Source organism: Pinus tabuliformis, chromosome 3_1, assembly GCF_031772625.1.
Source record: "Pinus tabuliformis cultivar Carrire ecotype Pingquan chromosome 3_1, CPIR1, whole genome shotgun sequence".
In the NCBI taxonomy this organism is placed as follows: Eukaryota; Viridiplantae; Streptophyta; class Pinopsida; order Pinales; family Pinaceae; genus Pinus; species Pinus tabuliformis.
In genome coordinates, this window is record NC_142301.1 from 464,058,775 (window position 1) to 464,076,056 (window position 17,282).

At 37.0% G+C, this 17,282-nt stretch overlaps 2 protein-coding genes across 2 annotated transcripts; one reads left to right on the forward strand and one right to left on the reverse strand.

Moving 5' to 3' along the window:
- The first annotated feature begins 3,610 nt into the window (after positions 1-3,610).
- On the forward strand, positions 3,611-5,651 carry LOC149187759 (allene oxide synthase, chloroplastic-like). Its single transcript, XM_089412880.1, has 2 exons — positions 3,611-3,740; positions 3,852-5,651. The coding sequence occupies exon 2, from the start codon at positions 3,859-3,861 to the stop codon at positions 5,275-5,277; it is 1,419 nt and encodes a 472-aa protein (XP_089269006.1). The 5' UTR covers positions 3,611-3,740; positions 3,852-3,858; the 3' UTR covers positions 5,278-5,651.
- A 1,829-nt stretch (positions 5,652-7,480) lies between these two features.
- On the reverse strand, positions 7,481-7,930 carry LOC149187760 (uncharacterized). Its single transcript, XM_089409752.1, has one exon. The coding sequence runs from the start codon at positions 7,928-7,930 to the stop codon at positions 7,481-7,483; it is 450 nt and encodes a 149-aa protein (XP_089265878.1).
- Between the last annotated feature and the right edge of the window lie 9,352 nt (positions 7,931-17,282).

Here is a 17,282-nt window from a genome sequence, read left to right on the forward strand (position 1 = left end):
TTGCACCCACTTGATCTCATTCATGAAATAAATTACCTCATTTCAATCTTCATGAATTTCTCTTTTGGGACTCGACAAAAAATCATTTTCATCTGTCAATGGAGGGTAATGGAATTCAGGTATTGAAACTATCTTCTCCTCGTATGACCAGGGTCATGAACCCAATTAGTAACCTCCTCCATAATCTTAGAGTCAAAATACATCTAGCGATTATTAGCAGCGTAGGCTTTAAGCTTACAAATTTCCTCATGAATGCTAGGTGGTTTTACGGAGGGGACTATAATAGTAGCCTCCTAAGCTTGGGCCATAGTAGTATATAGTAGCCTCATGAGGCTACTATTAACACCTACGCTACTAATAATAGTAACCTCTTGAGCTTGGGCCATAGTAGTAGATGTATCCAATAGCACTACAATGAATAATAACACTAGCACTACAATGAATAATGACACTTTAGTTTGAGACATTGTTATATCTCCACCATGTTTTTCTACCTTCGTGATAAGTGTTTTAACATGTTATAAAACTATCCTCCTAACTCATTATTATGCTTGATTTAAGTTTTGGTTCTAATTATGTAATAGTTATGACTAATTTAATATTTACCTTTAAAACATCTCCTTCCCATATATTTCCCTATTATTAGCAGCGTAGGTATAAATAGCGTAGGTCTTAATAGTAGCCTCCTTTCAGATATGCATGCATTGTCGAGGCATAATGGCCAATAAGATCGAAGTTGATCAAGAAAGCAGACCACCAACAAGTTTGAGCTCAAGTAGGTAACACTCAATAGGTCAATACTTGAAATGAACCAAAAGAAGAAGGAAGGGAAACACAGTTTGAGGCCGCACAAAAAACAAGGCCAACTCACTCCCTGTCCAGAAGACATAATCCAGACAAGAGCACCTGCTTGCTAAGAAAACCCCATACTTATGACGCATTGAACTCCTAGGAAAGTAAAGAGAAAGTAGGCATACTTAATCCACTCAAACATAGGGAAAAAGAAACAAAGAATAGGGTTCAATATAAAAGTAGGTACCTAGAAAGAATTGTCATAGATTGACTAAGTCGATAAGGCTAGAGGTGTGGAGTAGAGAATGGTGACATCAATAGGCTCCCACTCCAAATCTAGTGAAACTCACTAAGTGACACATCATGAATTCTCTTAGGACCCAATTTATGGCCCAATTTTGTGAATTAGAGACCCATGCAAACAACTAAACTAAGAGAGGAAAGTGTTTAGATGGCTTGCATACTATCCCTAGGCATTGCCCCACCACCCCCTAAGATTGGCAAACCCTTCTCATAAAACAACCAATAATCATGCTAATACCATGAGACAACTGAAAGAATAATCCCATTACTAACCACGAAGGATTCCTGGTGCAACATATATTCTGGGCAGTAACAATTCTCATTACAAAACAAACGATTTATGGGAGGTCGATCATTGAAATGAATGACAATTAAATTAGCATGCACCATGCATCGGGTAGGTTGACCATGCTACCCCCTATCAAAAACACTAGGAGGTGGGAGGGTGGCAGGTGCCCCCTATTTCTCCCGCCCCCAAACTCCATTGCCACATAGTCATCCACCCTGATTAGGGTTATATTATTTTAATTTAAACATAGTAAAGAAAATTCAATTATAAGAAAGATACTAAAGATCTTAATAATATATGATGTTTATTTTTATTAATACAAAATTTCCTAGAAAAGAACTTTGCATTATATTTGGATTTTTGTTTGAAAATGACATCAAATTTGTTGAAAAATGGTATAAGATAAAGAGTCAATGCGTCTTTAGATTGATGGAAAAAAATACACTATTAATGGAAGTTTTGAGTAAAGGTCAAGAAAACGTTTAAAAAATATTAATTTTACAAGTACTTGTTTTCCTTTTATAATATCTAAAAGAATTGCACAAAATTTAGTTCCTCAAATGATTTGATATACAACATTTATATTATCTTTTATATTTCATAATTTTGATTAAGATTTTTAAAAGTTGATTATAATTTGTCATCTATCTTAGTATTTTATGGGTGGAAAAAATGGAGGAATTGGCTTGTAAGGCCCAATTTTAGTGGTAGGTAGAGATTTCTAAAATTAGTGTTTAGAACCAATGGTGTTGACCACCATGGTATCAGGTAGAAGCCACATAAATGCCAATCACTAACACATATGGGGATAACCACTTATGGAATGTGGACTTTGAAGAAAAATTTAAAAGTTCTAAAGTATTCCTACTAATTAAGGGTTGAAAATGTAAAAATCCTAACCCCTCACTATTCACAAAGATAAGGAGAGTCACTTGTGGAATTTTAAGAAAATTTTAGAAGATCCAATACCTTACCACTACTTAAATTTTGAAGATGCAAAATCCTTAACTCTAAGGGATAATCAAGCTCTAGGCCCCTAAAAGAAGAAAGGTTTCCATTCTTTAGTATTATACTTGTTTCATAGTTCCCTAAAACATTTAGGAATGAGATTTTTTAGAACATGGAATATTTTGTAACAATCATTTAGAGTACATTGTGAGATGCAATGCCATATTGGTGTCCATTTCTTTGTATTTGTATTTTCATAATTGAATTAAAAAAGAGTAGAACATAAACCTCAACTTATAGATAAGTATACTCTCATTTTGTGTTTTATAAAATAGTAGAGAATAACTTTAATGTATAAATGGTATTTCTTTCCTATTTTTTCAAGACACACATTGTCATTATTGTATGGATACTATGTTCATTTTTTTTTTTAAATTTTTTTCCTAGTTATTAATAATTAATGTGAAATGTAACTTTTCCCTTTTTACATCATTCAAATTTCAAAATATTACAAAATATACTCTTAAGAATTACCCTAACAAATTATTTATGAAAAATTAGTCATCAAAATATTTAAATTTTTAAATTCAAGAAATTTATCAAAATTTTAGAAAAATAAAGTAACCAAAATTATGATAACCTTGTACCTCAGGTTGAAATGTAATGACATCCCATGTGTTTAAAAGTGACAGGGTTAATGAGGCCATCCAAAGTGCAATCACACTTCCATTTTAAAGGTTTCGGCAAAATACGGTACTGCGAAAAATCCCGATCCCTTTGAAGCATTGGAGTGAATGTTGGTTAATGTAGATCGTATGCATCGTGAATGATATTTCATCGCGAAAAGTAATTGTTTTTCTCTCTGGTCCAAGTAATGGTTTTTCATTTTTTTCGTTTTTTCCAAATGATGCCCTCTAAAAGAACAAAATTGAGGTTGACATTTTAGGTGAAAGATGTGGTTTGTAAGTTTTGAGGTTGACATTTTATGTTTCATGAAACATGTGATATGATAAGAAAATATGTTTAAAGATAGCTTTGAGGTTGGCATTTTATGTTTCATGAAACATGTGATATAATAAGGAAAATATGCTTAAAGACTAAAAACAAAATGTAAATTTTTTTTAAGAGTGAGGGTAGAATTAATGTTAATGTGGAGTGGAAAAATAATTTATAAAATACTTTTTAGTTTTCTTAAAGTTAAGTCACAAAACCGCTTTTATTGTTATATATAACTCCCATCCTAAACCTAGTAAATTCATGATTTACACTTTATCAATGGAAGCAACGAAAATTTTGCATTATAAATAAACAGAATTCACATCGGTAAGACGCAAGGTCCTGCAAGATAAGGGCATCCAAATAGATAGTCAGATATAGAAACAAAACGAGCCCTTAGAAAATTGTGAAGGTAAAGCCCAAAACAGTCTCTAATATTTTCATACGTTGTGTATTTCATCTATATCTAGAACGATTTTATTTTCCCTGGTGTAAGCTTTCTGAATTTCGTGCAAGAGGATAGGGTGCAGATGTTGGCGAGCATGGCTTCAAAGGCGAGTCCTGTGAAGGAGATCCCTGGAAGTTACGGTCCCCCACTGCTGGGCGCTCTTGCCGATCGATTCGAATATTTCGTAACAGGAGTCGATCAGTTTTTTAAGCGCCGCATAGACAGATACAAGAGCACGGTGTTTAAGGTCAATATGCCGCCAGGTCCGCCCATCGTGTGGGACTCGCGAGTGATAATGCTGCTGGACGGCAAGAGTTTCCCCGTGCTCTATGATCTGAGCAAGGTAGAGAAGAAGAATGTGCTCACCGGCACTTACATGCCCAGTACTGCTTTCACCGGAGGTTATCGTGTTGCCGTATACCTGGACCCCTCGGAGGAGAATCACAGCAAGCTCAAGAGATTTTGTTTCGAGGTTCTCAGAAGCAGTCGAGACAGATATTTCCAGGAGTTTTCCCGAGCGTTCGACGAGCTCAGCGCCACTGTCGACAAAGAAATGGGGAGCGGCGGGAAGGCGTCTTTCGGCAAGCCGATTGAGCAATTTATATTCAATTTCCTCTGCCGGTCGTTAACGGGGGCGGACCCATTAACTCAGGGCCTCGGAACCGACGGCCCTTCGTATGTTATCAAGTGGCTTGCGCCTCAGCTCGCTCCTACAGTGAGCTCGGGCGTCCTTCCAAAGATCGTGGACGAGCTCACCATCCATTCAATACGTCTGCCCTTCTGGCCCGTCAAGGGCTACTACGACAAGCTCTTTAAATTTCTGTGGACACATGCGGCTTCGGCCCTGGACAAGGCCGAGAAAGAGTTCGGACTGAAAAGAGCGGAGGCTTGCCATGATCTCCTGTTTAACATCTCTTTCAACGCTTTTGGGGGAATGCTAATTATGCTCCCCAGTATCGTCAAACATATTGCCCGCGCGGGCAGCCAACTGCAGAGAGATCTGGCAGAAGAGGTTCGCGTAGCCGTTAGGGCACAGGGGAGCCTCAACGGGAGGGCTCTGGAGAGTATGGCGCTGGTCCGGTCGACTGTGTACGAGGTGCTGAGGATTGACCCGCCTGTGCCTTTGCAGTACGCGAGAGCCAAGACGGATTTTGCTGTGGAAACCCACGACGGGTTTTATGCGGTGAAGAAGGGAGAGTTGTTGGGCGGGTACCAGCCTTTTGCGACCAAGGATCCCAAGCTGTTCGATAGAGCGGATGAGTTTGTGCCCCGTCGGTTCATGGATCCGGAAGGGGAGAAGATGCTCAAGTACGTTCTATGGTCCAACGGCCGCGAAACGGATGAAACGTCCGCTGATAACAAGCAGTGTGGGGGCAAGGACATTGTTGTGATGGTGGCGCGGTTGTTTGTGGCGCACTTCTTCCTGCAATACGATTCGTATAGCATAGACCAGTCGTCCTCCTCCGTCACGTTTACGGCGCTGAACAAGGCCACTTTCTGAGATCAGAATACGCGAATGCTGGGTTTGCAGATAATAGTATTTGAATTCGTTTTAGATATTGCAGGTTCCATATGGATTTTAAATAAATTGCATAAACTCTCACTCTGTGTGAAACACATCATTGTATTGCATATATATATAGAAGTTGCTTCTTTCTACTGTCTTCGCGTGTGTTTGCATTTGTGATCTGTTATTTATATAGGGCTACAGGTGTTTACATCCAGGAGGGCGCAAAACCCTAACCTGCTTTGAAAGCTGAGAAATTGGAGGTTGTGCCTCAAGAGTTTGAGTTCCTTTTCCGGTGACTTCAGTTATTCTAGAATTTTTAAAATTTTGATATTGACGATGGCTTTATTGGAAGGGATTTTCGTGGATTTCAGGAATATTCTGGATTTTAATATACAGAGTGGTAGTGACAAGGCAGAATGACAAAAGCAGGTCAAGTGATACACTAATATTTTTAATTGATAGATTTCTAATTTCAAAAATATTTTAGATTTTAATATCTTAAATGACAAAAGGCAGGTCAAGCAATTCACTTTTTACTTTTAAATCAACAAAATATAGTTTTAAACCAGCAATTTAATTAAGTTCAATAAACATTAAATATTAAAATATTCTTAAACCGATATTCTAATTAAATTCAACTCATTAAAAAATGGCATTGCTTATCTACATGAAGGACTCTTGAGGTTTAGAAGTGTTTAAAACTTGCGTAATCAATGCGTCGCTAATTTCTCGAGGAGAGGAAATCCTGATTTTTAAAATAATAATGATATGATTCTTCTTCCATTTTATTATACTTTTTGAAAATTGATCCGTATGTTGTCTGCCCTTTCACTTGGTTATAGTGATGGACGGACAATTGTTTTGGCAGTGTCATTTGATTATTTAGTATTTTACACATGCAGTTATATCACGCAGTCATTATTGTTGCACATCAAATTAAATTAAATTATAGGCTGTGTTAATAATTATGGTGGCCATTTTTAAGTATTAGTTTGTGGTAGAATTTACTATCATTTTGGAATTACGGGTATTTATCATAATTTTTTTGGTTACTATTTTATCTGAAATTATTTCAAGTTATTATTTTATCTGAAATTATGAGTTAACAAGGCTGTATAGTTAGTGTTCCGTGCGGCTTAGTTTAATTATTGAAATTTGAAAGGTATGAACCAGCGCTCACATGTAAACAAGGGTTACACACGTTATAGATGCCGTTTTTTTGCGGCTTAGTTTAATTATTGAACTTTGAAAGATATGAATGAGTTCCCACAATTGAATAAGGGCTACGGATGCTATAAATGGTATATATGGTTGATTCACCACAATTGAATAAGGGCTATATATGGTTGATTCACCACAATTGAATAAGGGCTACAATGCTATAGATGGTCTTGTAGAATATAGGCTAACAAAGTTCCGCCAATGGATGGCAACCATGTTAGTCTAATTTAACTAATAAATGAAATGGTCATTTTATGACATTTTTTACCACATAATTTGTCAAAAATATTGAAGAAAAAATTAACAATTAAAATTTTAAGATATTTAATATGTAAAATAAAAAATTGAAGATATTTGAGATTTATCTCCAAATGGTTAAGACCATTTTTCCCTTTTAATTTAATTAATTAAAAAAAATTCATATGAAATGAGCTATAGATTTCTTAAGCATGAGATATTGAAAAAATAGTTAAGCATTTTCTTTTTTTTTAATTAAATTGGTTAATTAAAAAAACATATATAATATGAACACGAGTTAAAGATTTTGGAGCATGCCCTATTAACAAGTCATGGTATTGTACCAAAATATATTTATAGATTAATAATCTTCATTCTAAATGAAATTAATGACTACTATTTTTAAAATAATTTTGTACCACAATGATTTTGAATTGATTCTGCATTGAGGAATTGAGAGATTAAATATTACTACAGTTGTTTAGAAAATCTTCGGCAAAATCACATAATCAATCTTTTGTCGACGCGTTTCGAACCAACCAGTGTGGTTCATCGTCAGGACAAGTTATTTTCAAAATGGATTTGTAACACATTGATTCTGAGTTAAGGACTTGTAAAATGGATTTGTAACACATTGATTCTAAATTGAGGACTTGGGATTGGTAGCTCTAGACAGACCAATCAAAATTGAAAATACTAGTAAGAATTAAAAAAGGGCATGAGCATGATAAATTGCTCACCGTGCTACCCAGCGATCCCGGGCATTGACATTGGCTCCTCTTCTCAGCAACACTTTCACTACCTCAACATGTCCTTTGTGGGAAACCACATGCAGAACCGTCCTGTCATCAAAATCTGCATTGTTGACATCCACCTTGTGCTCGTTCAACAAATCCTCCACGCCCTTGACATCCCCATTGCAGGCGAAAAACATCTGCATGGTAGCATCGAGTTGCTCCGGAACCCACGATTTGTCAATCTTCAATTTGTCTATATCTTCATTATTCCTTTTATTGGGATCCAAAGAAGACTGCCTCCCGAAGCTAAATCTCATGTATGTTTTCACATACCGGCTGGGCTCAAAAGAGCTTTGTGTCCCATGGCTGAACTTCATCCAGCTCTTTCTAAACGAATCCAATGAAAATTTCCCATTGACACTGCGCTTCATGTCCCGTACGATGTCCATCGTTGAGGAGCCCGTAGAATTTTGAGATTTTGGGAAGTATTAGGAGGTAGGTATGCCCAGATTTTCACGCGGATTGGCCAGGAGTTCAGAAGATACAGCGTGGTTGCGTTTATAATTCCACGCACAGACTGTAACTAGGCAGTGCACGTTCATGGTGTGTTTTATTCCTTTTTGCCTTTCAAGCGATCACCACCTTCAGGTTTGAATGTGTCTGATGACCGCGGAATGGGCATTAGGGATTCATCATCATTGGCCTTGACGTCCTCTCTGAGCACATAAATAGTGAATAGCATTAGCAAACGTGGCCACTAGTATGGGACCTACGTTTTCTCACTCCTTTTTTTCTTTCTAGATTCTATGTTGTCTCTTGATACCCATCGCTCACTAAATCTAAATTTGGGACCTGGAATGGATTGATGGAGCAAGCAAAAGCCCCAATTTGACCCTATGATGAATTGATGGAGTCACTAAAAGAAAACCCAAAATGTACTTCAGCGATCCCATTGACAGAAGCATTGATCATAAAGTTTGGGAGGAGATTCATGGAGTTTGATGTGTTACTGAAAATATATTTTTTTTCAACCGATTTATGTCGAATTTTGAGAAATTGATTTAACAAATTGCATGTACAGGTTGATTTGGAAACCTCCGATATCCTTCAAGCCTGTTGCAAGCAAGAAAATGATTTTTTTAATAAGAAACATGATCCATTACCGAAGTTCCAACTAAAACTATGATTCATTGCTAGTAGTAGTTGGAATCATTCTAAAACGATGTCTGAGAATTGGTGCATTGTAAGGCAAATTCAATTTTTAACGCAGTTTCTGTTACCAAGACAAACTTAATAATAACATCATCATTCACAACCATTTCACTACAATTGCTTCGATGTTTGGATCACTAATGACAGTTAATAAATGACTGAAAAGTTAGCAAAATTAAGGAATTCTATACAATTAATCTCACGCGCTAAGGCTGATTACTTATGTATGATGGAACTCCCTCTTACGAGAATGGTAAACAATTATGGTAAGGTCTTTTTATAAATTGAATTTAATTAATGTAGATTACATATTGTGTAAAACGAGCAAAGTTTTACATTCGTGAACTCATATAGAATGAATTAATTTCGAAAATATGTTTCTTTCCATGAATTAGAAGAGAGAGAATCTTGGCTGAAGAAAATCTACTAAGAGATCTGTTTGCTTCAAGTTCGAGTCATGTCTTAAACCAAGCTGAACTTGAGTATGAAGAAAGTCAGGGATCTGCCCAATGGGAATTACCTGCCACAACTCCCTCAGAAGTATATAATGATATTTATGTATTTCATTTAAAAGCTGCCACTAGGATTAGCATAAAAGAGTCTGCTAGTCAAGTACAAGAAAACTCAGATGTTATTCAGACCATACCTTTATTAAATCCCAAAGCTTTACACGCAGAGGCAAAAACGCTGAACACTAAATATTTGCATTTAGGATGCATAAGAATAGGAATCAGCCCTCTCGTACATCAAGGATTAAATACTTTTGTGTTAGCCGCTGTAAGAGATCTTACACATAACAAGTATACTGATTCCTTGATTGGCGGAATTGTTGCACCACTTTCGCATGGCCCAGTCTATTTTGATTGTTTCCCGAATTTCTCTATCTATACTTTTGATGAAACCATTGACCAGATCCTACAACTTCAAATCCAAACCACTGGTTTCAATATGCATCAGAAGAGAAATAATATTGCCATACAAACAAAAGGTTGTTTTCGTCATACCAATACATTATGGCCAGCCATCCGCCATACACCCAGTCATGACTCCAAGTCAAGTGTTGTTGTAATGACTGATGCTAAAAATTAGAAAATCGAGCATCAAACAATTCATTGGGAAGACTTGACTTTCCCTGAACACTGGGTAGTACATAACCCGTAGCCTCTCATTCCAAAAAGAATCACCTCTGCAGATATTAAGGAAAATCAATCTTCTGCGGTCTTATCCTTTCCCAGAGGATCTACCATAAATCGCCGAGGTATTGGACAAGCCTATAAAAATTCTAAATATTATAGAGACCCTTCTACTGTAGATACTGCATGTTCCAGTTCTTCTTCTTGTAAACATATTTCCCTCTTTGAATTTGCACAGATTGTTAACTTCGCCTCCCTTGAAGTTAAATGTTTAGAATGCCAAAATATTGTCAATTTGCTTACGCTTGTTGAAACTGCAATTCATGCGAACCATAATCCTAGATCTGGCATAGCTCCTCCATCAACCTCTATAAATCCATGCCCCAATCCTAAATGTTCAGACATACCCTTTCCTCATGAACAAGAGTCTGATCATGTCCTTATGATGCATGAGATCATTACTTTGGAAGGAGAAGATCCAAGACTAACTGAAATGATGAGTCTGATGAGACCAGCTAAGCCCAGATATGGTCTAGGACACCTTGAGCAAGCAAATGGCCTTATCCCTGCATGTAGATTTTGTCCAGTCCCTTAGGACTGCAAAAAGCCTGTTGTGATGGAGATGCACAAATTATTTTCTCTTATGGATGGATGTTTAAAGTCTGAAATAAGTGCTAAATGGATGGAAGAAATGCTTAATTAGGATTTGTTCACCAATCCCCAAGCAAAAGAATTTGACAAAACTGATACTCCTCAAGAGAAAAAAGAATTAGCTGAAGATTAGAAGCATTTCATGGAAGTTACTAATTCATGGATATATTTTTATTCATGGAAAGATAATGTTTCCCCAGTAAATGTTTTAACTAGGTCATCCTCAGCCACTTCAAATAATAAACATGATTGAACTGCATTAGATGGAAGCAAAATAGAAACTCCATCAACATTTCCTCAATTCAAAGGAATTGTTATTGGAGAAAACCAAAATGCAGCAAAAGCTATCCCACTTGTGCAGAAAGATGACAATGCCTCAGGCATTGATGGCAGAATACAGAAAGCAAGTGAGCAGCTAAATTGGACAAACATAGCAATGAAAAGCTTAGAAATTAATATAGTCAAAGCAGCAGATGTGAAAGAACACTTTGATATTGTCCAAGTATCAATAGATGAAGTAAATAAGTGTTTGAATAATGTACAGTATGATTCCACTATTATTCGCACATATGCTATAGAAACTTTATCAAAAATAGGAGTAGAAGATAAATTATTTGATCATCGGGATACAGCTAAGAGTCTTATAACTGGTTTAACCAATAAGGTAGACAAGATGAATCTGTCAAAAACAAAAAAACCAGTTCCTAACTCCTTTCTTTTCAAAAGAAATATAAAGATGCAGGATCCTGTTAAGCCTGTCAACAGGTTTCCAGCACTGTTCCCAAAAGAAGTAGCCACCTCCTCAGAATCTGAGGCTATTGAAAAAATAACCATTGCATCCTTATTTAAGGATGAAGAAGAAGAACAGGAAAAAGAACAAAAAAATTCTGACACTCAGATCTTTCCAATTTATGAACCTCTTGAGCATAGGTTTAGTAAATATCCAACACCTGACCTTGAAGGCAAAGGTAAGCTCCCTGAAGCCCATTCCTTTTTCCCAGAATCTCATAGAGAATGGAACATTGCCAGTATGAGTGTTGGTCAAATCACATAGCTCATAGACATGATGTACACAGAATACAAACTTATGTGTCTAAGGGGAAAAAGTGAGATTGATGCTTGAAGAACAATCATACAGTGCTTTACAGGTACACTTCTCAAGTGGTGGGAGACAGATTCATCTCCGAAACTCATGGAAAAAATGGAAGAAGAAGTTCTCAAAGATGAAAATGGAGATGTTATACATAATCCAGATGGCACCACTATCAGCAACATGATAGGAGCATTGACATCAATGATCCTTGAACATTGGTGTGGTAGTGAGACAAAAATCACAAATAAGAATGAGGTTATTCTTATGAATCTGAAATGCCATAAAATGTCTCAGTTTGAAGACTTCCATAGAGACTGGATGCAGCGAATCTATGAGGTTAAAGATTCAAAGAACTTACTATGGAAACAAGTTTATCTTGTAGCACGCCCATCCAGATTTTTAGACTACATCAGATTACAAGAAGTCTTTCAATTGCCATTTGAGTCATACACATGGCGAGAAATATATGCTCATATCACAAAGACCCTGGTAAGTCTGTGTACCAGTTCCAAAGTCAATAAATCTTTGGAAAAAATCTCTAGACTCCCAGACAAAAAGTCCATTCGCAGTAAATATGGAATTATAGCAGATGATCCTTTGGTCAAAAGAAGAAAGGCCAAGAAAAGAGCAAAAAGGGAATACAAAGAAAAGTTCTACAAAGATCGCAAGAAATATCCCAATGGAAGAAGGAAATATCCCAAGAAATCTCGAGGTCAAACCTCTAGAGCCAAAAAGGGATATTACAAGTATGTTCCCCAAACAAATTACTATAATCCATCTGATATCCATCTGCACACATCAAAGGAAGAAAAATGGAATAGTCTTACATGTTGGCTATGTGGCCAGAACAGACATACTTCTTCTAGATATCTAGAGGGTGAAGATTTGAATAAAAATAGAGGCAAAAAATATCAAGCCTTTGTTCAGAGAGGAAAACAAGTAAAGCAAGAAAGTAAGGGACCAATGCAATGTATGAAGTGTGGCTCCCATACTCATAAAATAGAACGCTGCCCCAATGTGGTTAACAGAGAATTAGCTCAACAGCACCAGATTGAAGAATCATCTTATGATTCTTTCAATTCTTCTTCTGTAGAAGAAATACAAGCTCACATACAGCAATGTTCAGATTCTGATACTTCGGAATGCTTTTATTCTGAATCCGATGAATGTGCCTGCCAAATCCAATATGATTATGACTCATAATTTTATGATGATTCCAGTGAAGAAGGGGAAAATCTTAAGCCCCAAAAAGAGAAAGTTCTAATGGCTGCAACTGAAGAAGATGAGATAAAAAATTTATCTCAAATCCGAGCCATGGAAGAAGGTGAAATGAGGAATAGCCTGACTGAAGCATTTATGGATCAGCTCAAATCTAGAGCTTCAAAAGATTCAGGTAAGAAATCTTTATTTATTGATGCCTCATTTGAAAGAAATACTAAATCATTTCAAAGGCACTAAGAGCAACCTGAGAGGGTAAGATCTCTCACCTTAGGAGAAGTGAGTCATGAGATTCACAACATCAAGTCAGAAATCTCTGCTATGAAGTCCCAGATTGCAGAGTTAAAAAAGGGTAAACAAACAATTAATAAAGAAGAAGAAAAAGATGACAATCAGTCATGGGACACTACCCAATACAGCAACAAACAAGAACTTGAAGTTGCTGAAGGAATTAAAGATCCAAATTTTGGATTCAGAGAAATGAGGCTGTTAACCATCTCCTACCAGCAGCATCATGTCAGAGTCAATATCTGCATTAAAGGAGAAATGTTTGAACTAATGGGGCTTCTTGATTCAGGAGTAGATATAAACATTCTCAATATAAAAACCATTCCAGCAAAATATTGGGTTGCTGTAGAAAGAAAAGTGGTGGGCTTAGGCAACAAAATGCTTAAATATGAAGTACCCAAAGCATCCCTATGCTTTAAGCATCACTGCACTAATTTAAAATTTGCAGTTGCAGATATTCCAGTTGATTGCATCCTTAGAAATGTTTTCTTAACAGCTATAGAGCCTCATGGCTCATTAAGGTGAAAGGGTGGAAAAGCTGTTTATTTCATATCAATTCCCACATCTAAGGGAACAAGAAAGAAGATTGAATTACCATACATTTCAAATCCAAAGATCTCCATCATGGTCCAAACTATGCAAAATTTAGATAAGGCTGAAGCAAGATTGTCAGATTTAAAAGATCTGAAGTCTACTCTCAGAATCGAAGAAAAACTTAAACTTCCTCAAGTAAAAAGCAAAATTGAGGATTTAAGGGAACAAATTGAAAAAGAATGCTGCTCTGAAGAACCCAATGCATTTTGGCATAGGAAGCAGCATACAGTTGAGCTCCCTTACAGAGAAGGTTATGCTGGTAAACCTTATAAGAACCAAGCGATCCCCGTGAATAAAGAATACACAGATCTCTGTGAAAAGGAGATCAAACAGCTCTTTGACAGAAAACTTATTAGAGAATCAGACCGTCCTTGGAACTATTATGGATTCTATGTTAACAAGAGAGCATAATAGATCAGAGGAATTCCAAGGCTAGTGATAAACTACAAACCTCTGAACTCAATTTTAGTAGATGATACCTATCCCATACCTCACAAAGGTGATTTGATCAGAAGGATAGCAGGAGCAAAAATCTTTTCTAAGTTCGACTTGAAGGCAGGATTTTGGCAAGTTGCCATCTCAGAAAAAGATAAGTTTAAAACTGCTTTCAGCATACCAGCAGGCCACTACGAGTGGAACGTGATGCCTTTTGGATTGAAGAATGCACCATCTAAGTTCCAGAAGGTAATGGACAAAATTTTTAAGCCTTACTTTGACTGGCTTATTGTGTACATAGATGATGTGTTAATATTTTCCAAGAACATTCAAGATCACTTCAAACATGTAAATATTTTCAAACAACTGGTTAAGTACAATGGACTTGTACTCAACAAGAAGAAGATAGAGGTCTTTCAGACCACTGTCAAATTTTTGGGACATACAATCTCCAATGGACAAATCTCATTACAGAAGCATGCATTGGAATTTGCAGACAAATTCCCTAATGTCATAACAGATAGAAATCATTTGCAAAGATTTTTAGGATGTCTCAATTATGTCAGCAATTTCTATCAGGACTGCGCAAGTGACAGAAGAATATTGAATAAAAGATTGAAGAAAAATCCCCCAGAATGGACAGAAGTCCATACTAAGGCAGTACAAAACATCAAGGCCAAGGTAAGAACTCTGCCAATCTTATATGTTGCTGATGACCTTGCATTTAAAATTGTGGAAACAGATGCAAGCAACATAGGACGGGGAGGTATCTTGAAGCAGAATAATGGGGATACTGAATAGATTTTTCAGTTTGCATCGGGAGTATGGAATCCAGCTGAAGAAAATTACTCCACAATAGAAAAAGAAGTTAAAGCAGCCTGGAATTGTATCAGCAAGTTTGAGGTATATCTCATCAATAAACCATTTTTACTAAGAACTGATGCATCAGCTTTATAGAAAGTCCTGACAAAAGACATCATAAAAGCTGGAGAAGCAAAGTTTGCGAGATGGCAAGCACTTTTCGCCAACTTTGATTTCAAAGTTGAGCATATCAAGGGAAAAGAAAATAATCTTCCGGACTTTCTCAGTAGAGAATATCTTGAGCCACAAGATCATGTTATGATGATAGTCACTGAGTGGGACCAAACCCAAAAGCAAGACGTTCTACGCACTATCCCAGATAATCAAGACTGGGAACAGTACAAAAGAAATTTGAAACCCACATGGCAACTCAGAAATGCAAAGGTACTGGACGCCAACTTACAACCACGCACTCACATTCAGCACTTTGTGCCAGAATGAAAGATATATCCAAAAGGAAGCAAGTGGATCCATGACATGATTTATGAAAAAGCACGAAGAGATGCCGGTACTGCACAAGTAGTACTACAACAAAATTTCCATGACATTGCTGGCATATGGTACCATATTTTTGCATCTACTGAACAAGAGATCTTGCTTGGAATGAGCCCAGACACTGGCCAATTCAGCCTTCTACCCTCTGGCCTGAAGGTGATCCAAAGATTATTTTCCCTGACACAGTGTATGATTTTGCAGGTTATAAAAAACTTTGGTGGGATTTTCTCAACGTCGATGACAGAGTAGAAACTCACTATACAAAGTTAAAATTTAGTGCAACAGGCACTTTCCAAAGGAATCAGCTGTGCCAATGGTTCAAAGATTGGTGGCGTGACTATGGTGTAAACAAAATTGCAATGGATCTTATATACCATACGTCATATTGCAGAAAGCATTGTGATTTATGTATTGAACAAAATATTGGAGAATGCTTCCACCCCATTTATAGAACTATCAAAGAAATGACAGATAAAGAGTGGTCACCATTTCATGATTTGAACTATTCACTCCAAGAATATATGAGAGAGCATCTAGAGTGGTTAGTTTTAACTAAAGTAAAACATCAGATTGTTTTGGGAAAACCAATGATCGTTCGTGGGATTTATACAAAATCCTGGGATGAATTATTGTATAAAAGAAATAGATTCCCAGAACTCACTATTTTCTAACGGTTCACATGGGCTTTCCGTAAAAGTATCCGTAGTGTAATTATGATGTCCAGTCATAAGGACCTAATTGTGATCAGATTTCCCATGGGCTTTGCTATACTAAAGCATCCACTGTGTATATCATGCATGTGAAGTCCTTTCTCGTGGGCTTTGATAGATTAAAAGCATCCACTTTGTTTTTTCGGAAGTCCTTTCTTATGGGCTTTGATAGATTAAAAGCATCCACTTTGTATTGTCGGAATATTTTTTGTAATATTTGCTTTTCCGGACTGGAATCTTTGTGCGGATGTCGCTCTGGCGTTACTCGAAAGCAATGATTCCATCCACCTTTCGGTTAGTCTACTGATAGCCTACAAGAATGCTTGTCCCCTCTCATTTCTATATAATGAGGGTAAGGCTCATTGTGGAGGCATCAAGTCTTAGAATTTTAGAGAGTTAGTTTGACAGGAGTAGCCTACGTATCAGTGTGCTCAGCACTGGTAAGAATCTAAATTGGCCGGATCATTTTAGAAGTCTTTGAGTTTATAGATGAGTCTAGTTCTATTCTGATGCAGAGTCTATCTTTCACCAGGTAGCCTTCGGTATTTCTTGTTCCTTGCGAACAACATAAAGTCCGATAAATGTGAAGATAGTCAATCTCTGATAAAGAATCTCTCTGTAAAAATTCTAAAATAATATGAGTACACCATTCCGCACTTGAATACTTTGCGCATTTATATTGTCTGTTGTGGTAGTAATTATCTTTGAGCTTTCATCCGAAGTTCACAAGAAGTTCATCAGAGGTTCACCAAAGGAATGAAGGGATGCCAAGGCTGTTGTTAGGTGAGGAAGTCATTGTTGAGGCCACGAGAGCGTGAAAGTTCTGAGTAGGTTCACACTGAGTTCACCACTAGTTCACCAAGAGTTGGCTATCAAAGATAAATGAAGAGACACAGCAAGTAGCAAGCTTTTTAAGCAGGGGATTTTGTCACAAGCTTGCTACTTGTTGTGTCTCTTCGTTTATCTTTGATAGCCAACTCCTGGTGAACCAGTGGTGAACTCAGCGCGAACCTACTCAGAACTTTCACGCTCTCATGGCCTCAACAATGGCTTCCTCGCCTAACAACGGCCTTGGCGTCCCTTCGTTCCTTTGGCGAACCTCTGATGAACT

Excerpts from the sequence above, each read along its gene's own strand:
- LOC149187759 (XM_089412880.1), top strand. The coding sequence starts at position 3,859 with ATGTTGGCGAGCATGGCTTCAAAGGCGAGTCCTGTGAAGGAGATCCCT.
- LOC149187760 (XM_089409752.1), bottom strand. The coding sequence starts at position 7,930 with ATGGACATCGTACGGGACATGAAGCGCAGTGTCAATGGGAAATTTTCA.